The 24257-nt window shown below is 43.3% G+C and overlaps 1 protein-coding gene across 6 annotated transcripts in view; it reads left to right on the top strand.

The window, feature by feature from the left end:
• SENP1 (SUMO specific peptidase 1) overlaps positions 1-23450 on the top strand; it is a 37337-nt gene extending 13887 nt beyond the window's left edge. For 2 of the 6 annotated variants that reach the window (XM_050925476.1, XM_050925474.1), the window contains 13 exons: positions 223-382; positions 948-1051; positions 1144-1394; positions 2811-2865; positions 4463-4501; positions 6057-6141; positions 7472-7624; positions 8318-8449; positions 9313-9516; positions 10039-10118; positions 20034-20118; positions 20850-20945; positions 21726-23450. In XM_050925476.1, coding sequence (XP_050781433.1) covers positions 223-382; positions 948-1051; positions 1144-1394; positions 2811-2865; positions 4463-4501; positions 6057-6141; positions 7472-7624; positions 8318-8449; positions 9313-9516; positions 10039-10118; positions 20034-20118; positions 20850-20945; positions 21726-21788 — 1507 coding nt within the window. In that variant the 3' untranslated portion in view covers positions 21789-23450. Of the gene's footprint in view, positions 1-222; positions 383-947; positions 1052-1143; positions 1395-2810; positions 2866-4462; positions 4502-6056; positions 6142-7471; positions 7625-8317; positions 8450-9312; positions 9517-10038; positions 10123-10440; positions 10588-13596; positions 13664-20033; positions 20119-20849; positions 20946-21725 lie in introns of those variants that run through there. The other 4 variants (XR_007769829.1, XM_050925475.1, XR_007769831.1 and 1 more) reach the window with 4 other exon arrangements.
• The last annotated feature ends 807 nt before the right edge of the window (positions 23451-24257 follow it).

Raw genomic sequence — 24257 nt, 5'->3', positions numbered from 1 at the left:
TATGTCTCTAGGCTCTCCTTGCTCCCTGACCTACCTGGGGGGAGAGTTTCTGTTGTATTCGTGCTCCATATAGGAATCCAGAGAGAGAATAAAAAGGTTGCTCTAGCTCTGCATCGGTCTCCTTTTTCCCCTGACTCTTTGAGGGGGTTTCTGGGAAAATGTATACATGCCTGTGATTGTAATGCTTATTTTGTAGACTAACATTCTGTCCTCTTCCCACAGCGGAACATCAAATAGTTTTGTAGGGAAGTCAAACCATCATTGTCACGTGTCTGCATATGAAAAAACATTTCCAATCAAGCCCGTTACAAGTCCCTCGTGCCGTCGCAGCCTCCTAAGCCCCAAGAAAACCCAGAGGAGATTCGTCAGCACTGCAGAAGAGGTAAGAGCAAGCAGGGGAGACTTAAGTTTGAATACAAGATCTTCCACTGGATAGGACTGTATGCTGCTGTCTGGGATGTTCAAGTGCTGCTTTCTTCCTGAACTCCAGCCCAGATCCCTTTCAAAATCCTGCTGCAACTGGAGTGGGCCGGGTGGGGGCAACGTCCGCCTGAAATCTCAGGAGACCTGATTCAGCCTTGTGAGATGTGAAGAAGTTGAGCAAGGGTTCCTGTGCACTTTGAAGACTAGAGTCAACGTTCCCGTTTTTAGTAGTGCCTGACTCTGATGTACTGTCCGTTTCCATTAGGCAGAAGTTTGGACTGCAGCCTTGCTCCTGTGGAGTTGGCAAGCTCTATAATCAGTCTAGCCCTGGTAGCTCGCTGATCCTGTGGAGCTTAAGTTCTGTATGTTCCCGAGACCCCTGGTGGGTGGGTGTCTGCTCTAGCAGAGTGTATATAAACCACATATCTGTCTCTGCTCCTGCTCGCTTACTGTTATTGATAGTGTTTGTTAAGCCTGACTTGAGTCTTAGGGCAGTGGTGAAGTGTCTGGTTATTTCTCTACAGACAGTTCGAGAGGAAGAGCGAGAGATCTACAGGCAGCTGCTTCAGATGGTCACAGGAAAACAGTTCTCAACATCCAAGCCAGCGTCGCTTTTCCCCCTCCACCTGTGAGTATATGAAATACCCCCTCCAACTGAGAGTCAGTACCATGGTGCCAATTCTTCTTCTCTGGGAGCTTTAATCTTCTGTTTGTGTGTAGGCCCAGATGCTTGAGTTCCAGTAAAAACATAGTGAAAGAAACAGCATGCAAGAATGCAAAACCATTTGAAACATACAGCCTCGCTCCAGGCAGCCAGTCAGCTAGTATTCTGGGAACACAGGAGCAGCCATCACACAAGCCACCACCGTACCCTGTATCCAGTTATCCCTCAAGTGTTACTTTTGAGTCCGATAATACCTGCACTCAGCATCAGCAAGATAATCTACCAGCATCCAACGCCCAGCCTGAAGGTAAAAATACATTGAGATCAACTAAATGTATGGGTCAGAGATCACCTTTTTGTTCTGTATCCCCCTCTCCCCCAGCGCCAAGCACAATGGGGCCCTGACCTGTGACTGGGGCTCTTAGGCGCTACTGCAATACATGTAACTAATAATGGTTTGAGTAACATTTTAAACCAATGCTCACTGGTCGCTTTCATCCCAAGTTTTGCTTGCAGTTCACAGACAGACTTCGATCTAATTTATTCCCCTAATGGGAGAGGGGGGTAGGTCTTGATTTGCTGTCCATGTAGTGGCTTTGATGAATTGTAGGAGCAGAAAATTTTTGAAGACAGGTTAAATGGCTTCCTTGTTCAGAATGCCTAAAAGGTCAATGGCAACATCAGCGTATCATTGTGGTTGGTGGCGATTGCTATAGTGAAGGTCACAAATAGATTCTGTTTCCAACCCAAAAGATGTATGTTTCAGATGGCTGTTCAAAAATAAGCATATAATAGAAAGTGTTTGACAGCCAGTTTTAGCTGGCACTACCTATACACCTAATCATATTTGCCATTCTGTGGCACTCTTAATCCATGGGACTCAAAGCATGTTGCAAACAATCATGCATGTTGAATCTTCTCTCCTGAGAAATGAGCTGTAAATTGGGAAGTGCAAGGGAAGAAGAGAAATTGAGGAGTTCTATCATCATCCTATTCCCTGACCTATTCGTTGAAGTTTAAAGCTGAAGAAATTAATAATAAATATGGGGTTACAAAATTGCATTGTCCTTGGCATCAAAATCACAGGTCCCAAATGTAGTAGTTTCAATACAAATGTATCTAGAGAACCTGTTAAGTAACAAAACTCTTCCAGGTTCATTCCAAATACTCTGTGCATCCGATCAGTTTAAACACACAGCAGCAGCTATTGCCTCAAATACAGCAATATAATACAGCAAACATACAACTTACTTCTTTCTTTCCCTTCTTGCTGCTTATTTTATTTCCCATTGTTGTTCTAGTCTCCTCTGTTCTGTTCTCTCCTCTTTCAAGCCATTCATACTTCCTCTGCCTGTTACAATTTTATGTATTATTTTAGATTATTTTTATGGTTTGAGACTGTGTTAGTTTTCAACATTAATATCTTCTAGGATAACGTGAATGATTTGTAATCTTTTGTTTCTATAATCTAAAATGTAATGTATCTTGAAAGCGGAGCTTTCAAAGGAACCTAAGGGAATTAGGCACCCAAATCAGGCATCTGCTTCCCTTAGATTCCTTTAAACATCCCAGTCTGAAGTTTAAAATGAAGATCAGAATTTTGAACCCAGACTGAAAACCTGTTTTAAGTATGAGAATGGGGCATAGGGTACAGAAATTTGCATGGGGAGTATAGGAAAAACTAGTCAGGGTTTGATGAATATTCTTTTTTTGCTCTGAGTAGGATCAGACTCGGTCATTGTGCTCAAGGTAAAAGATTCCAGAACTCCGACTCCAAGGTAAGTTTGTAAAATGGAGCATATAAAAAGGGTGGTAATTACTCTCAAAATATCTTCCTGCCTCTGGTTAATTGGCTGTTTTCTTTGCTCTGTCCCTGCCAACTTCGCAGATTCTGCACTTTGATTATCTTTTCCATAAGACTAAGTTAGTCATCTATTCTGATCACCTCCATGTTGTAGGGTACCTCCCTCCACTGCTTCCGCTAACATCTAGCATGTCCCTGAATCTGCAGTGATGGTGCCTGGAGCACCTCCCTTTGGAGTTTGCCCAGTTGCTCTGTTGGGTACTGTTTCCTAAAATCTAGACTAAACAGTTCTCTGCTTAGCTCAGGCCATTGCTCCTTATATCATTATCTTCTGCGATTGTGGATAATTCCCTTCAGTGGAAACCTTCCCTGGAAGCTATTTCTAGACTGTGGCATTGTCTCTGAGTCTGCACTTGAATCTACATGAATTAAATCTCCCCCATTCTCTCCTTAGTGTCTGATGCACTGATCCTTGTATCATCTTTCTCACCTATTTTAATTTCCCCTAGTCTCTCTTTTCACTTCTTGAATTGATATATATGGGATTGGGAGGACCATTCCAGGTGGCAAAATTCTAGTGATGTGCCAAACAGTACTGTCACGTACCTAGTTCTACAAGCATTTCCCTACATATACATTTTTAAATAGCATTGTCTATCTTCATAATGGCACCGCACTGTGACCTTTTTAGTTTTCTCTCCCACTGTTTTTTTTCCCCCTGTGGGCTTGATATTTTTCATGTAACTGACTTCCCCCTATTTCCCACAGCTTGTATCGTAGCTGATGTCCTGCCAGAAAGTTAAATGTGGAAATGGTTTCTATACAGTGTATAAAATCTTAAGCACAGAATCTTAAGGGTCAGATTTTCCAAAGTGTATAGCAGTCCCCGTTGGAAAATGAAGGCCAGGGCTACTCTTAAAAGCTGTACTGGGATAAAAATGCTTTCGCTGATATAGTTTATGCCAGCTCCCTGAACTGGCAAAGGCATTCTGAGGTTGGAGTAGGTTTATCTACACTAGGACGAACATAGCTATATTGGTAAAAAAAAAAATCACATCTCTAACTGACATAACTATGCTGGTCTGACTTTTAAGTGTACTACTGTTATTATTCTATTACAGATTGCAACTAAAAGGCCCACTAACCCGATAATTTTGGCTAATGCTATATTAAGCTTTCATTTGATGGTGAAAGTTACTTTGATACTGAAGTTACTTTTAAAATAAAGTAGGGGGAAAATATTTGTCTTCTGAGAAATAATTCAGGTTGCTGTAGGAACTTATGTGTATTCCTATTTCTGTTGATACTTCTGTGGCGCAGCAGTCATGTTCTCATGTTGATTGATCGTGTTCTTATGTTGAACTTTCCTTTCCTCTCATGACTGGGTTGATGTGCATGTAACTGACTTGAACTTAAACTTTAAAGATGGTCTTAAATTTTTCACTTTTCATTCAAGGGGTCATGGCATTCTCAGATTGCAGTTGTTTGTTATGTGAGCAATTAAAGCAGTTGTCTGTTGTCTATGTAGAGGCAATATTCACATTTTGTCTTGTTTTCCTCCCCTCTTCTAGCCTCCCTTTCTTCCAGGCAGAATTGTGGATCAAAGAATTGTAAGTTCTTCACATTTCGATTCTTTTCCATTTGCTTTGGTTTGTTTTTATTCAGGTCAACAAATGACCTAACAGCTCTAAGATCTAGACCAGTTTTACAAGGTTTGTAGGCACCTAAAGATGCAGATAGGTACCTAATGTGATTTGCAAACTCACCTGTCTGCAACTTTAGTTACCTAAATAACTTCGTATATCTGGCCCCCACTCTGTCCAGATGGCTAAATTCTCATCCAGGCCCTTATCTGATGTCTTGTCTCATGTCTTAACTATTGCAGTCTTGCCTCCCTTCAGTCTATTCAGACTCGTGCCCTCTTCCTAGCTTCAATCATATCTCCTCTGTCATAGAATCCATCCCCTGGCTCTATCTTTCACATGCTGCACACAAGCTTCTTGACCTTTGCCATAAGGTGCTTTGCAGTTTAGTTCCTCTCAGCCTATCAGATCTATCACAGCATTGACAGCTACCTTTCTACCAGCTTTTTCTACCTGTTCGTCTGCTTTTCCCTCAAGCACCTCTGAGCTTTCTCCCATGTCATCCCCTTAAGCATGGTACAAACTTTTCCCAGTACTTATCCTCCTTCAGCTCCGTTCATAAGGTTCACTTTCTCTGTGATGCCTACAGAACATTTCCAGCTTATAACAGGGAAGCAACTGACAAGCTACGTTGTGCATGAGGACTGACTTCAATGAGAACACTCACATACTGTAAAGTCAAGCACGTGTTGAAATACTTTGCTGGATCAGAGCCAGAGGGCTGGGCACTTTTCAGGATTAAACCATGTGTTAAGTGCTGTATTGACACTGATTCCCATTGCTTTGCTTGGCTCTGGGCTGTGCTGTGGTTCTCTTTCTGTTAGATACACCTGATTCATCCCATTTTTGCCTTGAAAAACAAAACCAAACCACCACTGCTCCCTCTCTGGAAGTTGTTGGGCTGTAGTGAGATAGGTGGGCTGGGAGAGGACACAGCTGTCTTTCTGAGAGATGCTGAGATAGAAACATCTTATTGTTCACCACCTGCCTGAAATCTGCACTGTGGAGCTTCCCAGTGTTCTGTGCAGGTGGAAACGGGCACAATAAGTAACAGAAGGTGAACAATTCTCAGTATTTCAAGTACTTGATATCCATAACCCCTTTGTTGCTGCCAGAATATGAATGGTTTACGCCACCCAAGTAAACGTGAATGGCAGATAGACCTCTGTCCTGATATAACGCTGTCCTCGGGAGCCAAAAAATCTTACCACATTATAGGTGAAACCGTGTTATATCGATCTTGATTTGATCCACCAGAGTGCACAGCCCCAGCCCCCCAGAGTGCTGCTTTACCGCGTTATATCCGAATTCATGTTATATTGCGCGGCGTTATAATGGGGCAGAGGTGTAATACAAAGTATGTTCAGTGGTGCCAGAGCTGTGCACAGTGAATTTGTTAATGTAGACGAGAAGCTAACCCAGTGGCTGTAGATACTTTAATTTGACCTGTTTTTCCTTTTTTTTGGTCCTCTTTAACACCTGAAACAAACATGCTGTTTGTACCAATGTCTTTGTTTTCTAGAACCAGCGTCTACGATTCACGAGCCCGTGAGAGATTGCGTCAAATAGAAGAGCAGAAAGCGTTGGCATTGCAGCTGCAGAGCCAGGTAAAACATTTGGGCATGTCTAGCACTGAGCATTAGGATTTAAAGCTGCCTTCTCGTTTCTCCAGATAGTTGGTGGCTTAAAATATATAGAGTTGGAAGTAGCGTGGGCCAGTGGATATGCTGCTGGTCTGGGGATCACAAATAAATGTCTCCTAAATAGAGGGGATTGCACATTAAAATGTAAATCAGAAGGGGTAATGAGGAAACCAACAAACAAAATCCTTCCACCTCCCTTTTTCCATTTTGAGGCCATTGCTGTCTAGGGCAAACACTACCCATCTCTCTCTAGCCCCTGCCTGCCTAGCCAGCTGGCATTGTTGGCTTTATGTTGCTCCCTCGCTATACAAGGCATCTAGGTCTCCACAGCCAAAGGCTTAAGAGTGTGAACCGAAGCACTCCTCCCATTGTTACAGACTAGGGACCGAATGGCTAGGCAGCAGTTCTGCAAAAAAGGACCTAGGGGTTACAGTGGACAAGAAGCTGGATATGAGTCAACAGTGTGCCCTTGTTGACAAGAAGGCTAACGGCATTTTGGGCTGTATAAGTAGGGGCATTGCCAGCAGATCCTGGGATGTGATCATTCCCCTCCGTTCAACATTGGTAAGGCCTCATGTGGGGTACTGTGTCCAGTTTTGTGCCCCACACTACAAGAAGGATGTGGAAAAATTGGAAAGAGTCCAGCAGAAGGCAACAAAAATGTTTAGGGGGCTGGAGCACATGACTTATGAGGAGAGGCTGAGGGAACTGGGATTGTTTAGTCTGCAGAAGAGAAGAATGAGGGGGATTTGATAGCTGATTTCAACTACCTGAAAGGGGGTTCCAAAGAGGATGGATCTAGACTGTTTTCAGTGGTAGCAGATGACAGAACAAGGAGTAATGGTCTCAAGTTGCAGTGGGGGACGTTTAGGTTGGATATTAGGAAAAACTTTTTCACTCAGAAGGTGGTGAAGCACTGGAATGGGTTCCCTAGGGAGGTGGTGGAATCTCCTTCCTTAGAGCTTTTAAGGTCAGGCTTGACAAAGCTCTGGCTGGGATGATTTAGTTGGGAATTGGTCCTGCTTTGAGCAGGGGGTTGGACTAGATGACCTCCTGAGGTCCCTTCCAACCCTGATATTCTATGATTCTACGATTGACTGTAATGGTTTGGGGATTAGGGCCTTCAGTGCATGGACTCACCCACTACATTGCTCCTTTTGACTTTTTACGAGAAGCTTCAGCTTTAAAATGAGTCCCTGTGTCCAAGTCGCTGGTTGGGAATTGGGCTCCTGACACCCAGAAGGTGCTACAAAAATCCTCGGCTCTTGTGCTGACCTAAAGATCTCTCTTTCAGAGATTGCAGGAGCAGGAACACTTGATACAGGACCCAGTGGATTTGAATCTTCGAGTGCCTCTTGAGAAAGAGATCCCAGTCACTGTTCTCCCAGAAGAGAAAGAGAATGCTAAATCAGCTGATAACGAAGATGAATTCCCTGAAATCACAGAGGTAGATCTCTATAGATTAACAACACTTGAGGCAATTAGGAAGTCTTGAAGAAGCACTCTGTGTGTCAGATGTTGATCTTGAAATTGATTCAAAATACCATGGGGCGGAAAGAAAAATAGTACTCTAAAAGCTGTTTGTTAAGTAAAGCAAGGCGGGGTGTCTTTCTAAAAGATATACTGTAGCTCATACAGGAGTTACAGACTTGAGGCTGGCCTTGATGGATGAGGTTCTCTGGCCTGTGTGATACAGAAGGTCAGACTCCTTTCTGGCCCTAAAATCTGCGAATCCCAATGAAGCCAAAGAACAGAGAAGTTTCCACATGGACAGTCTCTGCCCAGTATTGTTCCTACTGCCATTGCTTCAAGCCAGTTTTGTATTGTTCCAGTGGGATTAACTAACCAGACACCCAAATCCTCATTGTGCTTCTGCAGTGTCACTGTCGCATCATTCAGAGACGTCTGGTGGCCTGTTCTTAACTTGGGCCTTGACTCCACATAGTTTTTGTGCCAGATTCCTGAGCTCGGCATTCCAGGTTCTTTTTGCTCGTTGGAGTTGTCATAGGACCAAGCCTTTCCCTTTCCCTTTTGGAAAGGGAAATCTCTTTACTAGTTTAGAGAGCTAGAATGCTTGAGTTTATGGGCCTGGAGTATCAGAAGCTCCTTTTTGTTCCCATCACAATTGTGTTCTCTGTAGGAAATGGAGAAGGAAATCAAGAGTGTATTCCTCAGTGGAAACCAGGATGAGGTCCTGAGTGAAGCTTTTCGGTTAACGATAACCCGGAAAGACATTCAGACCCTGAACAACCTGAACTGGCTTAACGATGAGGTAACTCCTTCACCAACATGACTGCGGGTTCCTTACTTCTAAAAGTGAAAAGATTCTGGGGGAAGCAGTAGCTACTCTGCAGCAACTCTTAATGCACACTGAGTGCCCTTAGCTAAACTGTCCGAGGGCCCTTGTAGTGCACACTGTGTGCGTCCACATGGAGAGTTAGTGCAGAATAGCCTATGTGCTTTAAATTCACACCCTAGTTTACTGCATGCAAACAGACCTGGGTAGTAAGTAGAGCCGAGCACATAATTAACTTTTCAGTGTAGTGGCCCCCCATAAAACGTTTGGATCCAATGAAACTTCAAATGTCAATTCCAATCAACGTTTTTGATTCTCTCCCCCCCTCCCCCCTTCGGTTTTGGCTGGAAAAAAAAATCCACCATATTTGACCCAAATTTGAAACTAGTTTCTTTGGTCAAAAAAATTCATTTTTCAGCAACTTGCTATTCAACTTTTTTTTTTTTCACTGCTCTAGCAGTAAGTTAAAGTGACTAAACTTGTCACCATTCTCTCCCCTCCTCCCCTTCTCTAAGGCTACTGGAGGAGGAGTGGGATGATGGTGGATAATCTGAATGGGGCAGTGTTTTGCTCTTTTGCTAAATTTTCACTTAAGTGATAGTTGTCCATAGTGCAGAACGGGTACCTATAGCTACGCTATAGGAACTCTGAAGAAATTGCTACTTAGTAGTGCTCAGGGCCAAAATTTCAAAATCCAAGTAATTAAAATTAATTCTGAAATCCATTTTTAGAAATATTCATTTGCTCAGAGAACTCACTTTTTCATGTGCATGCCAAGTAATTATTGTAAAGTTACCAGCAGTATAACAGTGATACACATGGATGCTTTTCCCTCCCAGATAATTAATTTCTACATGAATTTGCTGATGGAGCGAAGCAAAGAGAAGGGGTTGCCGACAGTTCATGCATTTAATACCTTCTTTTTTACTAAATTAAAAACTGCTGGGTACCAAGCAGTGAAACGGTGGACGAAAAAAGTAGATGTTTTCTCTGCGGATGTTCTCTTGGTGCCTATTCATCTTGGAGTCCATTGGTGCCTAGCTGTGAGTATTAATTTGTTTAATGTTGTATTAAAAAGAATGACTAGCTGGAACAGATGCAGCATGAATTCATTTATGTTTAAGCTGGAAACTTCCTCATCTCTTTTGTGGTTTGTGCACCAGGCAGATATGCCCTGAGAAATTCACATTCATGGCTAAAGATCAAGAATTCTATGGAGAGCCACAAAATGTGTCATTTTTAAAGCATCATTCTAACCTAAAAGTGTCTCTGTAAAAATGAGACGACCTCATTTTTGTCTTGCTGGGATTCATATCAGATGTGCTAATTTTTTGAATAAAGAGATTTCACCCCACTGATCCCACATACTCATACTCATTGCTCTGACAGCCAGTCAAGGTTTTTCACTCTGATTCATGATTGCCAGTAATAAAGGGTTCTGTGGGCCAAATTAAGCCCTCTGCTGTATCTGCACAACTCCGTGGTCCGTCCGAGACACCTCTTTCCTGGGAAAGAGGAAGTCACTTTGTTTACTGTATTATTAACAAGTCTTTCTCTTTATGTAGGTTATAGACTTCAGGAAGAAAACCATCACCTATTACGACTCCATGGGTGGCATAAACAATGAAGCCTGCAGGATACTATTGTGAGTAGCCGATCTGTATTTGAGTGTCACTGTTTTGTTTAAATGTTACAAATATTCCTAACTAAATGATAGAGTAATACACGAGAAATTTAAGATTCCAAGACTAGATGGAAAGCTGTGCTCTTCCACAGCTAGTGGCTGAACATCCAGAAGCAGCTAAGGATACAGCAGGAGCCCACTCCTACCGTGTTTTGGTCAATGGCACACCCTCTTAGCTGAGGGAGCAGGTGTTACCACCATTTCTTCCAGTTGTTTCCCCACTGTGTAACTTCTGTTTTATGTGGGGTTGGCCTAACCTCGCTAACTCTCATCCCAAAACCAGCCTCTACTTGACAATGGGGAATCTGAGCTTCTGCCACATCTGGGCCTAAGGAAATAAAGGCACGGAGCTGTGACACCTGTCTACTGAAGACATTGTAGCCCACTGCCTTGCTATCTTCTCTAAGCACCACTCGTGTTAAACAGAAAGGTGATGAAATAGAACTATGTGGGTGCACTAGATAAGAAGTCCATCAGTGCACCACTATTGCACAGTGCTACTCTCTGTGTCCAGGGAATGGAACCACTGGCCCAACCGTCATATAGGCCTGTCAAGTGCAGTCTTTTAATATCTTTCCTCAGGGGCATCCAGTGTTGTGGAAAATTGACCACACGGTTGATTTTGGATCAGACAGCCTGAGGCTCCTTTTATTGATCAATCAAACATGCATGCATAGGAGAGTCAGCCAAGGCAGCCGAACTCCCCCCCCCCCCCCCCCCCCGACAGATAAAATGCGAGAGCTTATATAGGATAAAACCACAAAAATTACATATACTTCCTTAAAGTTTTCCATCCATATAAGGAATAAAGCAAAGCAAGCCCTTTCTGTTTTTCCTTACTTTTGCCCTTTGGGGTTTCTTGCTCTGTCACCTGGCAGCTATTAATCATAAGCTGTTACAAAAGGTTAGTTCTGCTTTTATAATTTCTACAGTTAGTTCTGCTTTTGTCGTTTCTGTCTACCCTTCTCCTTTTACCCCCCACCTTTCCTCCTTCCTCCAGGCCACACATACAGTTCACCTGACCATACATACAGTTCACTTGACCAAAGTTTAGCCAAAGTTTAGGCTTTAGGCCATTTTCCTCCACGCCAGTTCATCAGAGACTCAGCTCCAAACAAGCACACTCATAACATGTTCAGTTGCTTTTTATACACTTCAGAGGTTTTTGAAGAGGAGTTTCCAGGAGCAGGTAGTATGCAAAGGATCTCTCTTCCCTGTGGCATATCTTCTAAAGGTTGGCTTTGGAGTGGGAAAATTTGTATTCTCCCCACCTCAAGATAGTCCACCTCTCGTGTAGTGTTCCATAAAGACCTTTAGACATCCTCATGCCTTCCAGAGATTAACGCAATTTTGTCTTTCTGCTACAGAAGTTCTGTAAAAGCACACAATAGTACATAAATATTTGCATTTGTAATACAATGATCTCCAAAACCACTAATTCAATAAGGTTTAATTTAATTCAATAACCTTAATCTTAACTTCATTAAGTTTGCTCTGGATATTACAGGATATTGTCAATCCTTCACAATCTTCTCTAAAAGAAAGAAAGCAGGACTGATTTTCAGATCAAAGAGATGGATTCTGGTCAAGAATCCAACATCCGCCTCTTTGAGAGATGGCACCTGTTGATATCTCCTCCAGGAAGGAACCTGATGTTTCCCCTCTGGACTTTGCAAACCGAGTGCCCATGTCCTTACCTTGGCCTGTCCATGGCAAATAGCTTGGTAACCTAGCTCCTCCATTACAGACTGACACATTCCTCCCGCTTTCCCTCCACCTCCTAAAAAAACATGAAATGTATCACACTCCCAAGAGGATCATTAAGACATAGTGAATGGTGACCATGATGACTTAGGTGGTGGGTGTTTTGTCTTGTGCTGAGCACCAGAGCTCCTGATGAAAGTCTGTGCATGTCATTTATGTCCCTGATGAAGCTCAAGGCATGAATGTACCTTAGCTACTGTTATCAACCTGGATCAGGACTAAGATATTTTCTCTTTCTGACTCGTGCTGAAAATCAGGTTCTGCCTTCATGGCTATGAGCATGACTCTAGGATATATGTGGAGCCTTCAGTGTGAACATGCTTGCCCAAAAGTCTGGAGAGTTGAAAGGGGCTTTCATCTGAAGTATTGCAAAGTCAAGAAAAGAAATAAGACAAAGCCATCCAGTTTGAAGCAGCCCCTGCAATTCCCCAAACTGAGAAGCTGGTTCATTAGAACAGGGTTACAAATGCAGCAGCATACAAAATGGGCAAAACTTTCAAAGGTTTCCACTTCCTATTTTCAGAAGTCATCGAGGTGCAGAGGTCCCCAAGTCTCATTTAAAATCAGTGGGACTTAGACTCAAGCGACTTTTGAAAATAGGACCCAGGCTCCTGTGTCACGTAAAGTATTTCTTATTCTAGAGTTAAATTGGTCTGGTAGCTAAATCTCTCTTTAGAGTCACAGCACTCTCAAGTGATGTGCTCCGGTATTGCAGAGGATGTGTTCTGTGCTTTTTCTGAAACCCTTTTTGGTTTCTCTCTGTGTTTGCACTGAGCGAGTCATATTTAGAATTGGAACAGTCGGCAATAATCTAAATTAATGTAAATGTTATGTAAATGAAATATGGACCTGAAATATAAATGCCTAGGTAGGAATCACTTTCAATATAATATTGATTATATTTAGCAGCTTTCATCCCTTAAGATCTCCAAATGCTCGCTTGGTTCCATGTACCAGAATCACTTCACTCACTACAAAAATAGCTCCATGGCTTCTCTTCCATTTCTAAGCAGCTAGGCTCAGAGATTCATAGATTCTAAGGCCAGAAGAGAACATTGTGATCATTTAGTCTGATGGCACAGGCCAGAGAACTTCCCCAAAATAATTCCTAGAGCAGACCTTGTAGCAGAACATCCAGTCTTCATTTAAAAACTGTCATTGATGGAAAATCCACCATGACCCTGGTAAATTGTTCCAATAATTGATTAATCTCACGGTTAAAAATGTACACCTTATTTCCAATGTGACTGAGACAAATCCGTGAGAGGAAGAATTATGAGAATAATGTAAAACCTCTGAAAATGACTTAGAATGGGCTTAGAATACAGTGGTCTCAGACTTACTGCTGTTGCAATAGCAAGAAGTCGCCAACATCCGGTAAATAACGCAACCATTGAGATGTGATCAAATAATTCAGGAGGTTCTGCCTAGCAGTGCATTTAGGGTTTGGGCTGAGGACCCAGCCCTTTAGATTGCTAGCTAACAAAACTGTTAAACTACAGCATAGTGGCCTTGGATTTTGGCCTATTGGCTAATGGGATAGGTGGGATTTGAGACTGAGACCCAAGATTTCAGCCTATTGGCTAACAGCACAGTTGGAATCGACAGTAGCAACCTGCGATTACAGCTCATTCTTGCCCATGCCATAATTGCTTTTCCCTTTGTTTCCTTTTAGGAGGCTTTTTTGGTTGAATGCACTGGGAGGATCACACCGGGAAGAGGGGACGGAGGTCCTATTCATGGTTAGTGACCCTTTCATGCTTTCAATCTTTAGAGCTTCCTGAAGGTGGTGAGTTTTTTTTAAATGATTTTTAGCCCCATTTTACTGATGGGGATGATTTTCAGGCATAGAGCGGGTCGGTGATTTGCTGAAGGTCACATGGCTAGGAATGAATAATGATTCCCCAGCTTTCTCTAGCTGGGTGAATGTTGTGGCAGTTGTGCTCTACGCTTCTGTTTGGGGGTCTGGAGTATGTGAATGTCATGCTAGCTGTGCATGAGACCTTGCAAGCGAGGTAGGGTTGAGCCTGCTCAGTATTTGGATGAGAGATTCTCCAGGAAGGTGATGCTGGTTATTCAGTTGTTTTTTTTGATTGTATCCCTCTTCATAAATCCAGTGCCTGGTAGCAAAGTGACCTGTGCTATACTAGCAGATTTTCTGTTTTGACTCAGGGTTTGTACACACTACCTCTTATGTCGGCATAACTGATGTCACTCAGGTGTGTGAATAAGCCACACCCTGAGCTTCGTAAGTTGCACCAATATGGACAGTGCTATGTTGACGGGGGAGCTTCTCCCACCGACATAGCTACCACCTCTCGCGGAAGCGGTTATGATGCCAGCAGGAGAGCTCTCTTATCAGCATATAGCATCTTCACTAGACACACTATAGTGGCGCAGCTGCATCAGTAGCACTTCTTGTGTAGACTAGCCCCCAGATGTAAAAGTAAGGTCCTAACCTCTTATGGTCATTACAAATCTCAGTATCATTTTCTCAAGAATAGGAGTGTTAAAGGGATGACTTAAAAATCATACTTATTAAATCTTTTTACCTGTGGTTACAAGTCTCATCTAGGAATGCCCAGAACTTGAAAGATAGGGGAACGTTTTCCTTGGTTTTTCAGTTTTTTTAACCATGTGCATGTAGCAGCACATTTGTCGTTGGTTTCAATGTTTTACCTGTAGAATCAGTCAGTTTCTTCTGTTAGTGAAGGTCTTGGAGGGAAAAATATATTGAATTTTAGATTATAAATCCACCAACATTTATTGCTGGGAGGAGGGTATTTAGGAGCTGAAGACTTAGCTATACTATTTTAAAAAAAACACCTGACTATATCCATTTGATTTATCCCTTTCAATCCCCATGTCACGACCAAATGCAAACTGGGAAAATTAAATTTCTGCCTCCATAAATTTCCTCATGCAGTTTCAACTGGAGAGATGCATCTTCTTTCCCTCCCTAAAAACTTGTTTTGGGTTGTTGCTTATGCACAATTGTTGCCATGTTTGTTTATTGTGGCTACATTCATGTGGTGCTGTGAGTGGTCCTTATATGTGGAGACTGTAAATCACCAAGGGATACTTCTGAAAAACAGCATAGGAGATGGTCACTGATAATGATATGTATGTTGCTTTTAATTCCCGTGCTGTTCTAGAAACCATAATGTAAAATTTCCTGGCCTTCGTGCATTTACCCACTGAACCCCAGCATTGCAGTAATATGGTTTTCCAATGACTCTAGATCAAAATTTCTAGATTACATGAGCCGCCGAATCTAGTTCTTCACTAGATCTCGTATGCTGTGTTTACATCTTTTCTGCATTCCCTTTACCCGCTACACCTTGATCCTGCTCTTGGCTCCCTAGGCCTGCCCAGAGTCTCGTGGTTCACCCACGTAGATCCAGTTGCAGAACTGATGTCTCATTCTGAAATACATTCCAGTTTATCTTGCGTGGTGCATTCTCTATCAATCTGCTATTTATTGTTCTGAATGGTATTCTCTTTAGAGTGTGTGCAGACCAGCATTCTCTTTGGTTATGCCATTATTTTACTAGGGATTGAACTTAGATGTGGAGACTGGTTATGATTTCTTCTTTTAAAAATAAAAAATATCCTGAAAGTGCTTGTGTAGTGCAGTGAAAGATACAAAGCACCAAAGAATAAGAGACAGGGGCAAGTTCTTGTTTTCCCTAGATCCTGACATTTTCCCCCCCAGCACCATAGGATTGGGCTGCACCTATCTGCCAGAATATACTGCGGGAAGCTCAGACTTCTACATGGGGGCTCTGCCACAGCTCCAGACAGTCTCTCACAAGATTCTCTTCCTCAGGCCAGCTGTACAGGGTGGGGGCTCAGCTCTCCCTTCTTCCAGTTTGCAGACCTTTTTTTTTGTGAGTTTGGGGCTAGTTGTGAGCGATTTGCCTCCCCCCGCCCACCCAACCTCTTTCCTTGTCTGGGGCCAAAACTTGGAGATTTAAAAAAAATCTCCAGCAAGAGAAGGCTCTTCTCCAGAACCGCACCACCTTCCAACCTCCTCTCATGTATTTGACACCATCCTTTCCTCACAGCCTGGCTGAGTCAGCCAGCTGGAGTAAGCAGAGGGCGAGGAGACCCCCTACTTAGAAGCCATTGTCTTTGCTTAGCCAAGTGAACGGGCTTGGAGTCTAGATAGATTATTGAGGCTTCTGCATCTCCCCCCCCATGCCAGCAGACACTGGTAGAAAATATATTGCTCTGAACAATCTAATTCCAGCTGATATCCAGGGAGCTAGACTGCCCCCACCAGACCCTGTTTACATCCAGACTGCCTTTTCTCCAAGGAAACAGACCAGTGATCACCAGGAATGGACACGTCGGTGAAGGAAGGTTGGACTAGCTCCCACTCTTCATTCAGGGCTGTTCCAAGTTACCTACCTGCTGTCTTCTTTCATATTCAGTGCCCATCTTGTGTAGATTGTTCTGATAGAAGCTTAAGTGACTTCCTGCCCATGACAGAATTTGCCATCATTTCAGCATGTAGATTCCAGTTTCTTGTAACTCCGTGAAGAAATACTTCTGGCACAATGGTCATGTTTTGGGACTGCCCCAGGTCTTATTCTTTCCACAGATGATCCTGGAAATCGGAGAGAGACAACTTGACTGTTCTTATCTCTAGGAAGTTGATGCCCTGGAGTCTCTCTGACCTGGACTACATTCGCCATGGATGGAGGAGCCCCATCTATGCTGCTTGTCTTGAGGCTGATGTCCATTGGCAGGATTTTCCAATGGGGTTTACAAAGGAAGAATTCTGCTATCTGCTTTCCTTTTCCCTCCAGCCAGGGGACGGAATTACTGAATGGCTTCCTTACCTTCCTTTATGTTGAGACTGTTTCCAGGCATCTAAGAGGAATCCTTGAAGGTGCAGCCTTCCCCATGAGATTATCTCTGTACAAGAGAGTAGGTGGGGGGAGGGAGGGATGAAAGTAAAGCAGAATGGTGAAGCTCTGCTTCTCCACACCTACAGGATTATGGGAAAATTCTCCTACTAGTACCAAGATGGTCTGATTGACTCCTGCTCTTATGGACTTCTTTACAGGGTGACCTTGAGCTGGGCCTCAAGCATCCTACCATTGCACCTCGTGTCTTGCCATGTGTCATCAACTCTGGCTTAGGCAAGTCTGCACCGGATCACATTTCCTTGGGCTGGCACCTCTGTCCAAACTGACAGCCAAGCCCATGTTTCTGAGCTGGGATCTTCCCACTGTGCTACTGGCTTCTGTGTTCCATCCATTCAAACCTATGGTATTTAATCTCTTATTTCCTTTCTGTGCTTCCTGATTAAAACCACCACGACAAGAAGAATCCCTGAAATTTCTGCTTTGAGAAGATCCAAGCCCTATGGGACCTTCCAACGGGACAACATTTTTCTTTCAAGTTCAGAGTCCTTTGTAACCAAGATTTAAGTCTGCATTCCCTACCTTACTGGAAACTAGTTGGTCTGTCCAAGGCAGCTGAAAGGAAAAGCCTGGCATGTGCTAGGCTACAGAAGAGCAGTGAAAATTTACCTTAGGAGAACCAAACAGCTGAGGGGAAATATCATTTGTTCATCACTGTGCAGCCTTAACACTTGGCTTGGTGGAGCATTGGAATTCCTCCCACGCCAGGCAGAGCTCTGCATCACCATGGCTTGCACAGATTCCGATAAACCCATTCCAGAATGGATCCCTGTCCACTTGCCCCAGAATCCTGAGCCGAAAGTGCCTTAGCTGCTACTGAGGAGACCAACCTGCAGAGCTGGCTCCTGGTCATCTGTCAGCACCTGCAGCAGCCTCCTTCAGCAGAAAGGTGCTCCCAGGAGCAGTCCCAAAATACTAATCTTTAGGGAAGGAGGCAATTGCATTCTTTGAACGTTCTTCTCTTCCCTCCCTGCCAGTGTTTCCATACCACTAGTTGTGCTCCACTTGCTTGGGGCTGGGGATGAGGTCAAGGTCCAGAACTGAAAATCTGATTTCCCTTTTTAGGAGTCACCTCATCCCCAAGTCCACCCAACCAAGATTAGTTCTTCAGGTGATTTTTGCGATGGCCTCTTTGGAGTCCATGCTTACGGCCTGCCTAAGAAGTTTATAATAAATCTACTGATAAGACATTTTGGGTTTCAATGCAGTGTGGAAGCTCTTGCCTGGAGAGGGATTGTTTTGAGGTGTGGCCTTCAAAGAAAGGTCTGAGTTGTCTCTGGGAGAGAGGCGCAGCCCAAATGTCTGACTGGGGCAGAGGTCCTTTCCAGAATAGAAATAACTAAGCAACAGATTTTCTGTTATGTCACTAGTACTACACTTGTCCTTTTCCAGTCCTCAGGCACCTGCCCTGATCTCAGTGATTGCTCAGAAGTGAGGGCCATCTTGTGAATAAATTCACAAGCCTATTCCTTGGCAACCCTAGGCTGCACTTTATCTGGGATTACTCTCTTGAATGGATTGTTTTCCTATTTTCCTTTACATTTTGTGTTATCAAAATAGAAGTCTTTGAGGAATTTCCCTGCAGTCAGATTGGCAGGGAACTGAGGGGTTGCATACTTCAAAGCACGGGGCATGGGTTACATGAGATCCTCTGGGCCTATCTCACCCAATCAGTTCTTGCCATTGCAGGGGCCTTGGTCATCGATGGCACCTCAGTCTCTCCTAGTCTCTGTATGTGGTACACAGCTTAGTCTCTGAGGACTGAAACGCTTTGGTCTAACTAAAAACTTTGGGCTTAATGTAGGAGTGTTTGGGTGAAAATTAATAGCCTGTGATATACCAAAGGTCAGGATAGTTGATCTCATGGTCCCCTTGGTCCTTAAACTCTGAAGATATTATTTCTCATGTTGTAGACAGATTTTATAGAGCAATTTTATAGCTTGGCCTCTCTAGACTTCTCTATAGGAGTTGTCCTGACTTAGTAATGCATCTACTTCGTTGCTACTATTCCTTTCTTCCCAATGGATTTGTAAAAGCCCTGTCTGTTCCCCTTTGGCGAGCAGTAGCTCATTCTGCTCCCCTGATTCCCCTGCTGTTTTAGCTAGTATAGCTGGTATATTCTTGTTGGATTCTCTCCTCTTTTTTCTGGTGCAAATTCATTTTTTCCCTGCACATCTTTGGAGTTACTTTGGCTACTTCTTGGTTTTTTGTATTCCCTTGATGGCTTTTGTGGTCTGATGCACCTTAATTTTGGTGTTTTCAGATGTCCCATTTCCCCAGTGCTGGACTGAGTGTGATTTACTTAATTTCCAAAAGATGCTTCCTTGAAATCTGATATCCTTGAGACGTTGCATTGTACAAAGCCCCCCTGCCCCTCCCCTTTCCTCCTGGTATTACTATGTTGCATTCAAATAACTCATGGCCACTAGTTCTAAGCTTTCCTATTTCTCTCTCATACACACACTCACTCTGTCTCTGTCTCTGTCTCTCTCTCTCTCTCTCTCCCTCCCTCCCTTCATATTGGTAAGAAGAAGATCAAACTTTGTATCAATGACAGAATGGAACCCTGGGTGAAGAGGTCTGGAAGAAAGAGTGCAGAGTTAGCAAGTTACGTAGTGTCCTTCAAAGTTTAGTGTCCAGGCTTCTATGTAACATCTATAGACATGCAACAAATTGCTGTTGTCCACATTCGCTGAGGATAGCAAATTAAAGTGGGAGGAGGAGATGCTGAATGAAGACAGCAAAATGTGAGGCAACAATCTACAGGAAGCTCTAGATACCAGAGAAGTGAATTCAGTCTCCAAACCTAAAGCTCATTTTGCAGGAGCGTTTCCAGCCAAGCCAGTGGCTATTTTGGCTCTTCCATGTCATGACTCTCTCCTGGATTAATCAGGAGATTTCTGCTGACAGTTTTGTGGCTTTGACAGTGGATATTTTGGGGATGAGTTTCAGAGCTCTGCTCAGTCCTCCTTTAGATTGCCCAGAACTTTAAAATTCTGTGTTAAGAAGGCAAGAACTGCCAAGGGGGAGAGAGGAAAATGTTAAGCTTCCGAAGCCCAGTTCTCAGAATTAATTGGAGATGGAAGTTTTAGGTTAACTGTGAATTAAAAACAATTGGGTTTTTGTTTGTTGTTTTTTTCCCTCTCTAAGCACATTCTCTGTCCCCTGTTTCCTGCAGGCAATACTTAAAACAGGAAAGTCTTGACAAAAAACGGAAAGAATTTGATGCTAACAACTGGTTGTTGCTCAGCAAGAAGAGTCAGGTACGTTGGTCTCATGCAGCTAGAGCCCATAGTAGGGGACCCAGAGAGCTGCACAAATTGTGTCGTGGCCTAATCATTCCCCATTGTTAATCTCTCACCATCACCTGATAGTCGTGCACGGGGAAGCTGCTTTTCTCCAAGACGAGTCAGCAGCAGCCCCAAGAGGGTTCGCTCTCCGTGCATAGCGCTTCCATCCCACCGGGGAAGAAGGATGGTCGTGTGGTTAAGGCAGTGGAATGGGAGTTAGAAGGACCCAGGTTCTGTTCCTGGTTCTGCTACAACCTTTTTATGTGGCCTAAAGCAAGTCATTGCTCTCTCTGCCTCCATTCCCCAGCTGTAAAATGAGGCTAATCCTCCTTGCTTCTCTACAGGGGTGTTGTCAACACAAGTTCACGAATGACTGAGGTCCTCAGACTTTAGGATGCCTAGATAGGCACGACTACCTGGAGTCCATGATGCACTATCAGTCTCCTCATTTCTGTTGCTTCCCAGAGTGGGTCGCTCCACACTTCCTTTTTTTATCCCCATTTGCCCAGGCTATTGTTGGCCCATCTGTTTTAAAGCTTTGTTTTGCCCCAACTCCCTAAATCTCAAGAACATGGAGACACCCTGGGGTTTTCTTACCCGCTTCATTGCTCATGGCCCTTTATCTGTGGGGTGTTTGCTAAAGTTAAGGGGAGTTTTGGTCTCGTCAAAATCTAGAGGCTCAGGGCTTGTTTTTATTATTAAAGGAAATCCCTCAACAAATGAATGGCAGCGACTGTGGAATGTTTGCCTGCAAATATGCTGACTGCATTACCAAAGACAGACCGATCAATTTCACCCAGGTAAACTAGGCACTGACATAGTGGTGAACACTGCGGGACTAATGCAGGCTCCCATTGGCAGCGGGTTGGCTCAGACGGAGCGATGGTAGGATGGTCAATAATGTTGCCAATAGACACTAAATGTCTTTATTTTCTGGATCTTCTGTTCCTTTCTCAGTTGTCCATGGCTTCTAATCATTTTCCACACTTAGCTCAATCATTCATTAGGTCCCTTAACACCCCAGGATCCGTAGGACTGGATGACACGTTTGTTTATCTTCAGATTTTGTTTTCCCCTTCATCAGTATCTATTTTAAAGGGTCCCCCTTGCTCCCTATTTGTTGCTAGCTGTGCTGTTCTCTTTACCTGGGGGTAAAGTTCACTCTTGTGCAAAGGGCAAGGTGTGTGCATCACTGAAGTCCTCAGAGTAGCCCTTACTGGGACTCCAGTGGCACAGAGGATTTCTACTGACCATACGAATTTGTGCCACCAAAAGCACTCCCATCCCCTCCCAGTATAAACTCTCTTTTGTACCTTTTAAGTGGTTAATAGTAGATTGGCTTGAAAAGAACATAACGATCACTGTTTCATCTCTGCTCACATGCAGAGATTTTCACAGTAGCTTAAAGGAGTTAGGTGCTCACATCCCACTGAATTTCAATTCAGGCACTTGGTTCCATTTCACGGGGAACAGGCACATCTGTAATGCACACTCTGTAGCGATCAGGCTTAGAAACCATCTATTAGGAAAAGGGACATTAATGTGTGTGTGTTCTCTCTCTCTCTCCTCCACCCCCCAAGCAACACATGCCCTACTTCCGCAAGCGGATGGCCTGGGAGATCCTCCATCGCAAGCTGTTATGATGACACTGTGCAAAAAGCTGGATCCTTGAGAGATGCCGTCAAAAGCGTCCAGACTCGCCCCTCTCAGCAAGCAGCAATCTCCACTCCAACAGACATGGAACTTGCACTGGTTTCCAATCAAAGGAATCTTAAATGACTCGATAAGAGTTTTTATGAACTCCGCTCATGGACCAGTGCATGATGGGAACTGTCAGAAGCACACTTGCCTTTTTTCTTGGTTTTTTTTTTTTGTATTTTGAAACCTATTTTTACAAACAACTTTGGACACTCAAGGAATTTATTTTCTGCTTCTAAAAACTCTCGCTGTCCGTTTCACAGGGCTGATTGCTCTACACTTACAGGTGTCTAGATTTCAGGGAAGGCAATGGCATGGGTTTCAGCATTCCCACTGTGAGCAGAAGAACTTAACTCTTAAGCTTCGTGGTGGATGGGGGTGGGATTTTATGGAATGGGAATACTTGGGGATGGAAGCTTTGTGGGCTGCCCTTAGAAGAAACCCTGTTAGATACCAGCAGATAGGAAACTGCGGCTCTGTTGATTGCCAGCAAATACATATGCTTGCAGCTGGTAGGAACTGGACAGAAAAACGTAAGCCCTTTGTGTTGATGGTCAGAAATAGTGATTCTAACAAGGACTCGTCGGTTCTTTGTATCCGTCCTGCTAGTGACTCCCATATGAACTCTCTCTTTCAAAGCCAGCATTTTTTCCTCCTAATGGCAAGCTTGGCCTCCTGTCCCCTGAAATCAGTGCCTACCTATCAGTCGCGCCTGTGGTGTCTGAGACAGAATAGGATATGGCATTTGCTTCTTGTAGAGCTGACAGGAAAACTACGAGAGAGTTTCTTTTGCGAACAAATGTTTAAGCAGCCAGGAGTCAGATGATCCATGGGGATGGATTTGTTTGGCTCAGGTGCCACTTCTGCCGCATCATTTTTCTGACCAAGGAAAACAAGTCTCCCGTTTTTTAATATAATATGTTGTTTATGGAATTCAGGTACAAATACAACTTCTTGTAGGTTAGTATAAACATATTGATTATGATTGTTTCTTATATTTATATTTTACAAGTGTTTCCCAGAGCAACAAAGAACAAACAATTTAATATGTATCTTGTTCTGCAGCTGTTTTCCTGCTTCCTTGATTTTTAAAGTCCTACCAAGAGACAGTGGGTTTCATTCTCGCCTATCACCTTCATTCATGGGCATACATTTACCGCTGAGCAGCGTGGGTGCGAAACACCCCCTATCTGCATTCTCCCCTCACTGCTTGGTGACATTTTGCCTAGGTATAAATGATGACACAGGGTGCGAAGCTGTGGAGTTGGATTCAGGCTCTGGATCGAGGTTAAAACGTGCTTCCAGAGGCATCCTTTTTAGGTACATTCAGGCTGAGATTTTCAAAGGAACCTAAGGGAATTAGGCACCAAAATCCCATTGATGTTCAGTGGGGAATTAGAAATAAAATTTTTAGAAGCACTTAAGCCTGTTGAAAGTCAATGGGATTTGGGCATTTAAGTCATTTAGGTATTTCTGAAAACTTTCCCCTGGGTGTTTGACTCCCTTACTATCATTTGAAAATCCCAGCCTTTGTTTTTGCTGATGCATTTATCCGTCTAATTTATTTTGAATCCTGGTGGTGGGTTTGGTTTTTTTTGGGGAAGGGGGAGGGGTAAGGGGATGGGGTAGGGGGGTTGACTACAGTTTCCCAAATCACCAACCCTAGTTTCTCTCTCCAACGTATGTACCTTTTTAATGATCAAGTAAAGAATTCAGTAATGTGCTTTTGTATTTTGTCTCCGAATAGGGAATATTTTATACCTTTTTTTTCCTATACCTGTATAAGCAGTAGTTTTGTACAAAATTTTCCCCCAACTAGGTTTTGTTCTTCATAGACTGGTTTGTAACTTCCTTTGTCTGTGTGTGTTTTATACCAAGCTCATTTAGTACCTTTTTTATCTTTGACTGCAAGTAAAGATCTGAAAACAAACTGTATTTTTTGTAATGTTTCACTGTTAAATAAAGCGGTCTGTGAAACTGTCTATCCTAATAACCAAGGGACTCCAATGTTTTTTCTCTAACAGACTTCATATGTATGGATGGCAAATCGACTTAATACATTTTTTTGTACTTTGAAATAAATATCACTTTCAATAAGCTGTCTACACTGAATAGTTTTAGTTTTTCCCCACAGCGCTTTCTTTATCTGGGGCCCTAAGAGGAAAGACGCATTTCATGATGAAAGATGCTTTTGGAGGATTCCCAGCTTCCAGCTCAAAGGTTCTTTCCTTTTCAGACATTTTAAATGATTGGCTCCTGTTCAACTGGTTTCTATGAACTATCTGCTCCCATCTGTGGCACATCCCCATTATTATGGTATCATGTAAACTCTGCTGTTTTGCCTATGGTACACTGCCTGTGTGAGTTGTACTTTAAGATGCTTTGGCCCTGATTCTCAGTAACCTCATTCCTGC

This window comes from Gopherus flavomarginatus, chromosome 16, assembly GCF_025201925.1.
Source record: "Gopherus flavomarginatus isolate rGopFla2 chromosome 16, rGopFla2.mat.asm, whole genome shotgun sequence".
Classification (NCBI taxonomy): Eukaryota; Metazoa; Chordata; order Testudines; family Testudinidae; genus Gopherus; species Gopherus flavomarginatus.
This window is presented reverse-complemented; position numbering and strand designations above follow the sequence as displayed.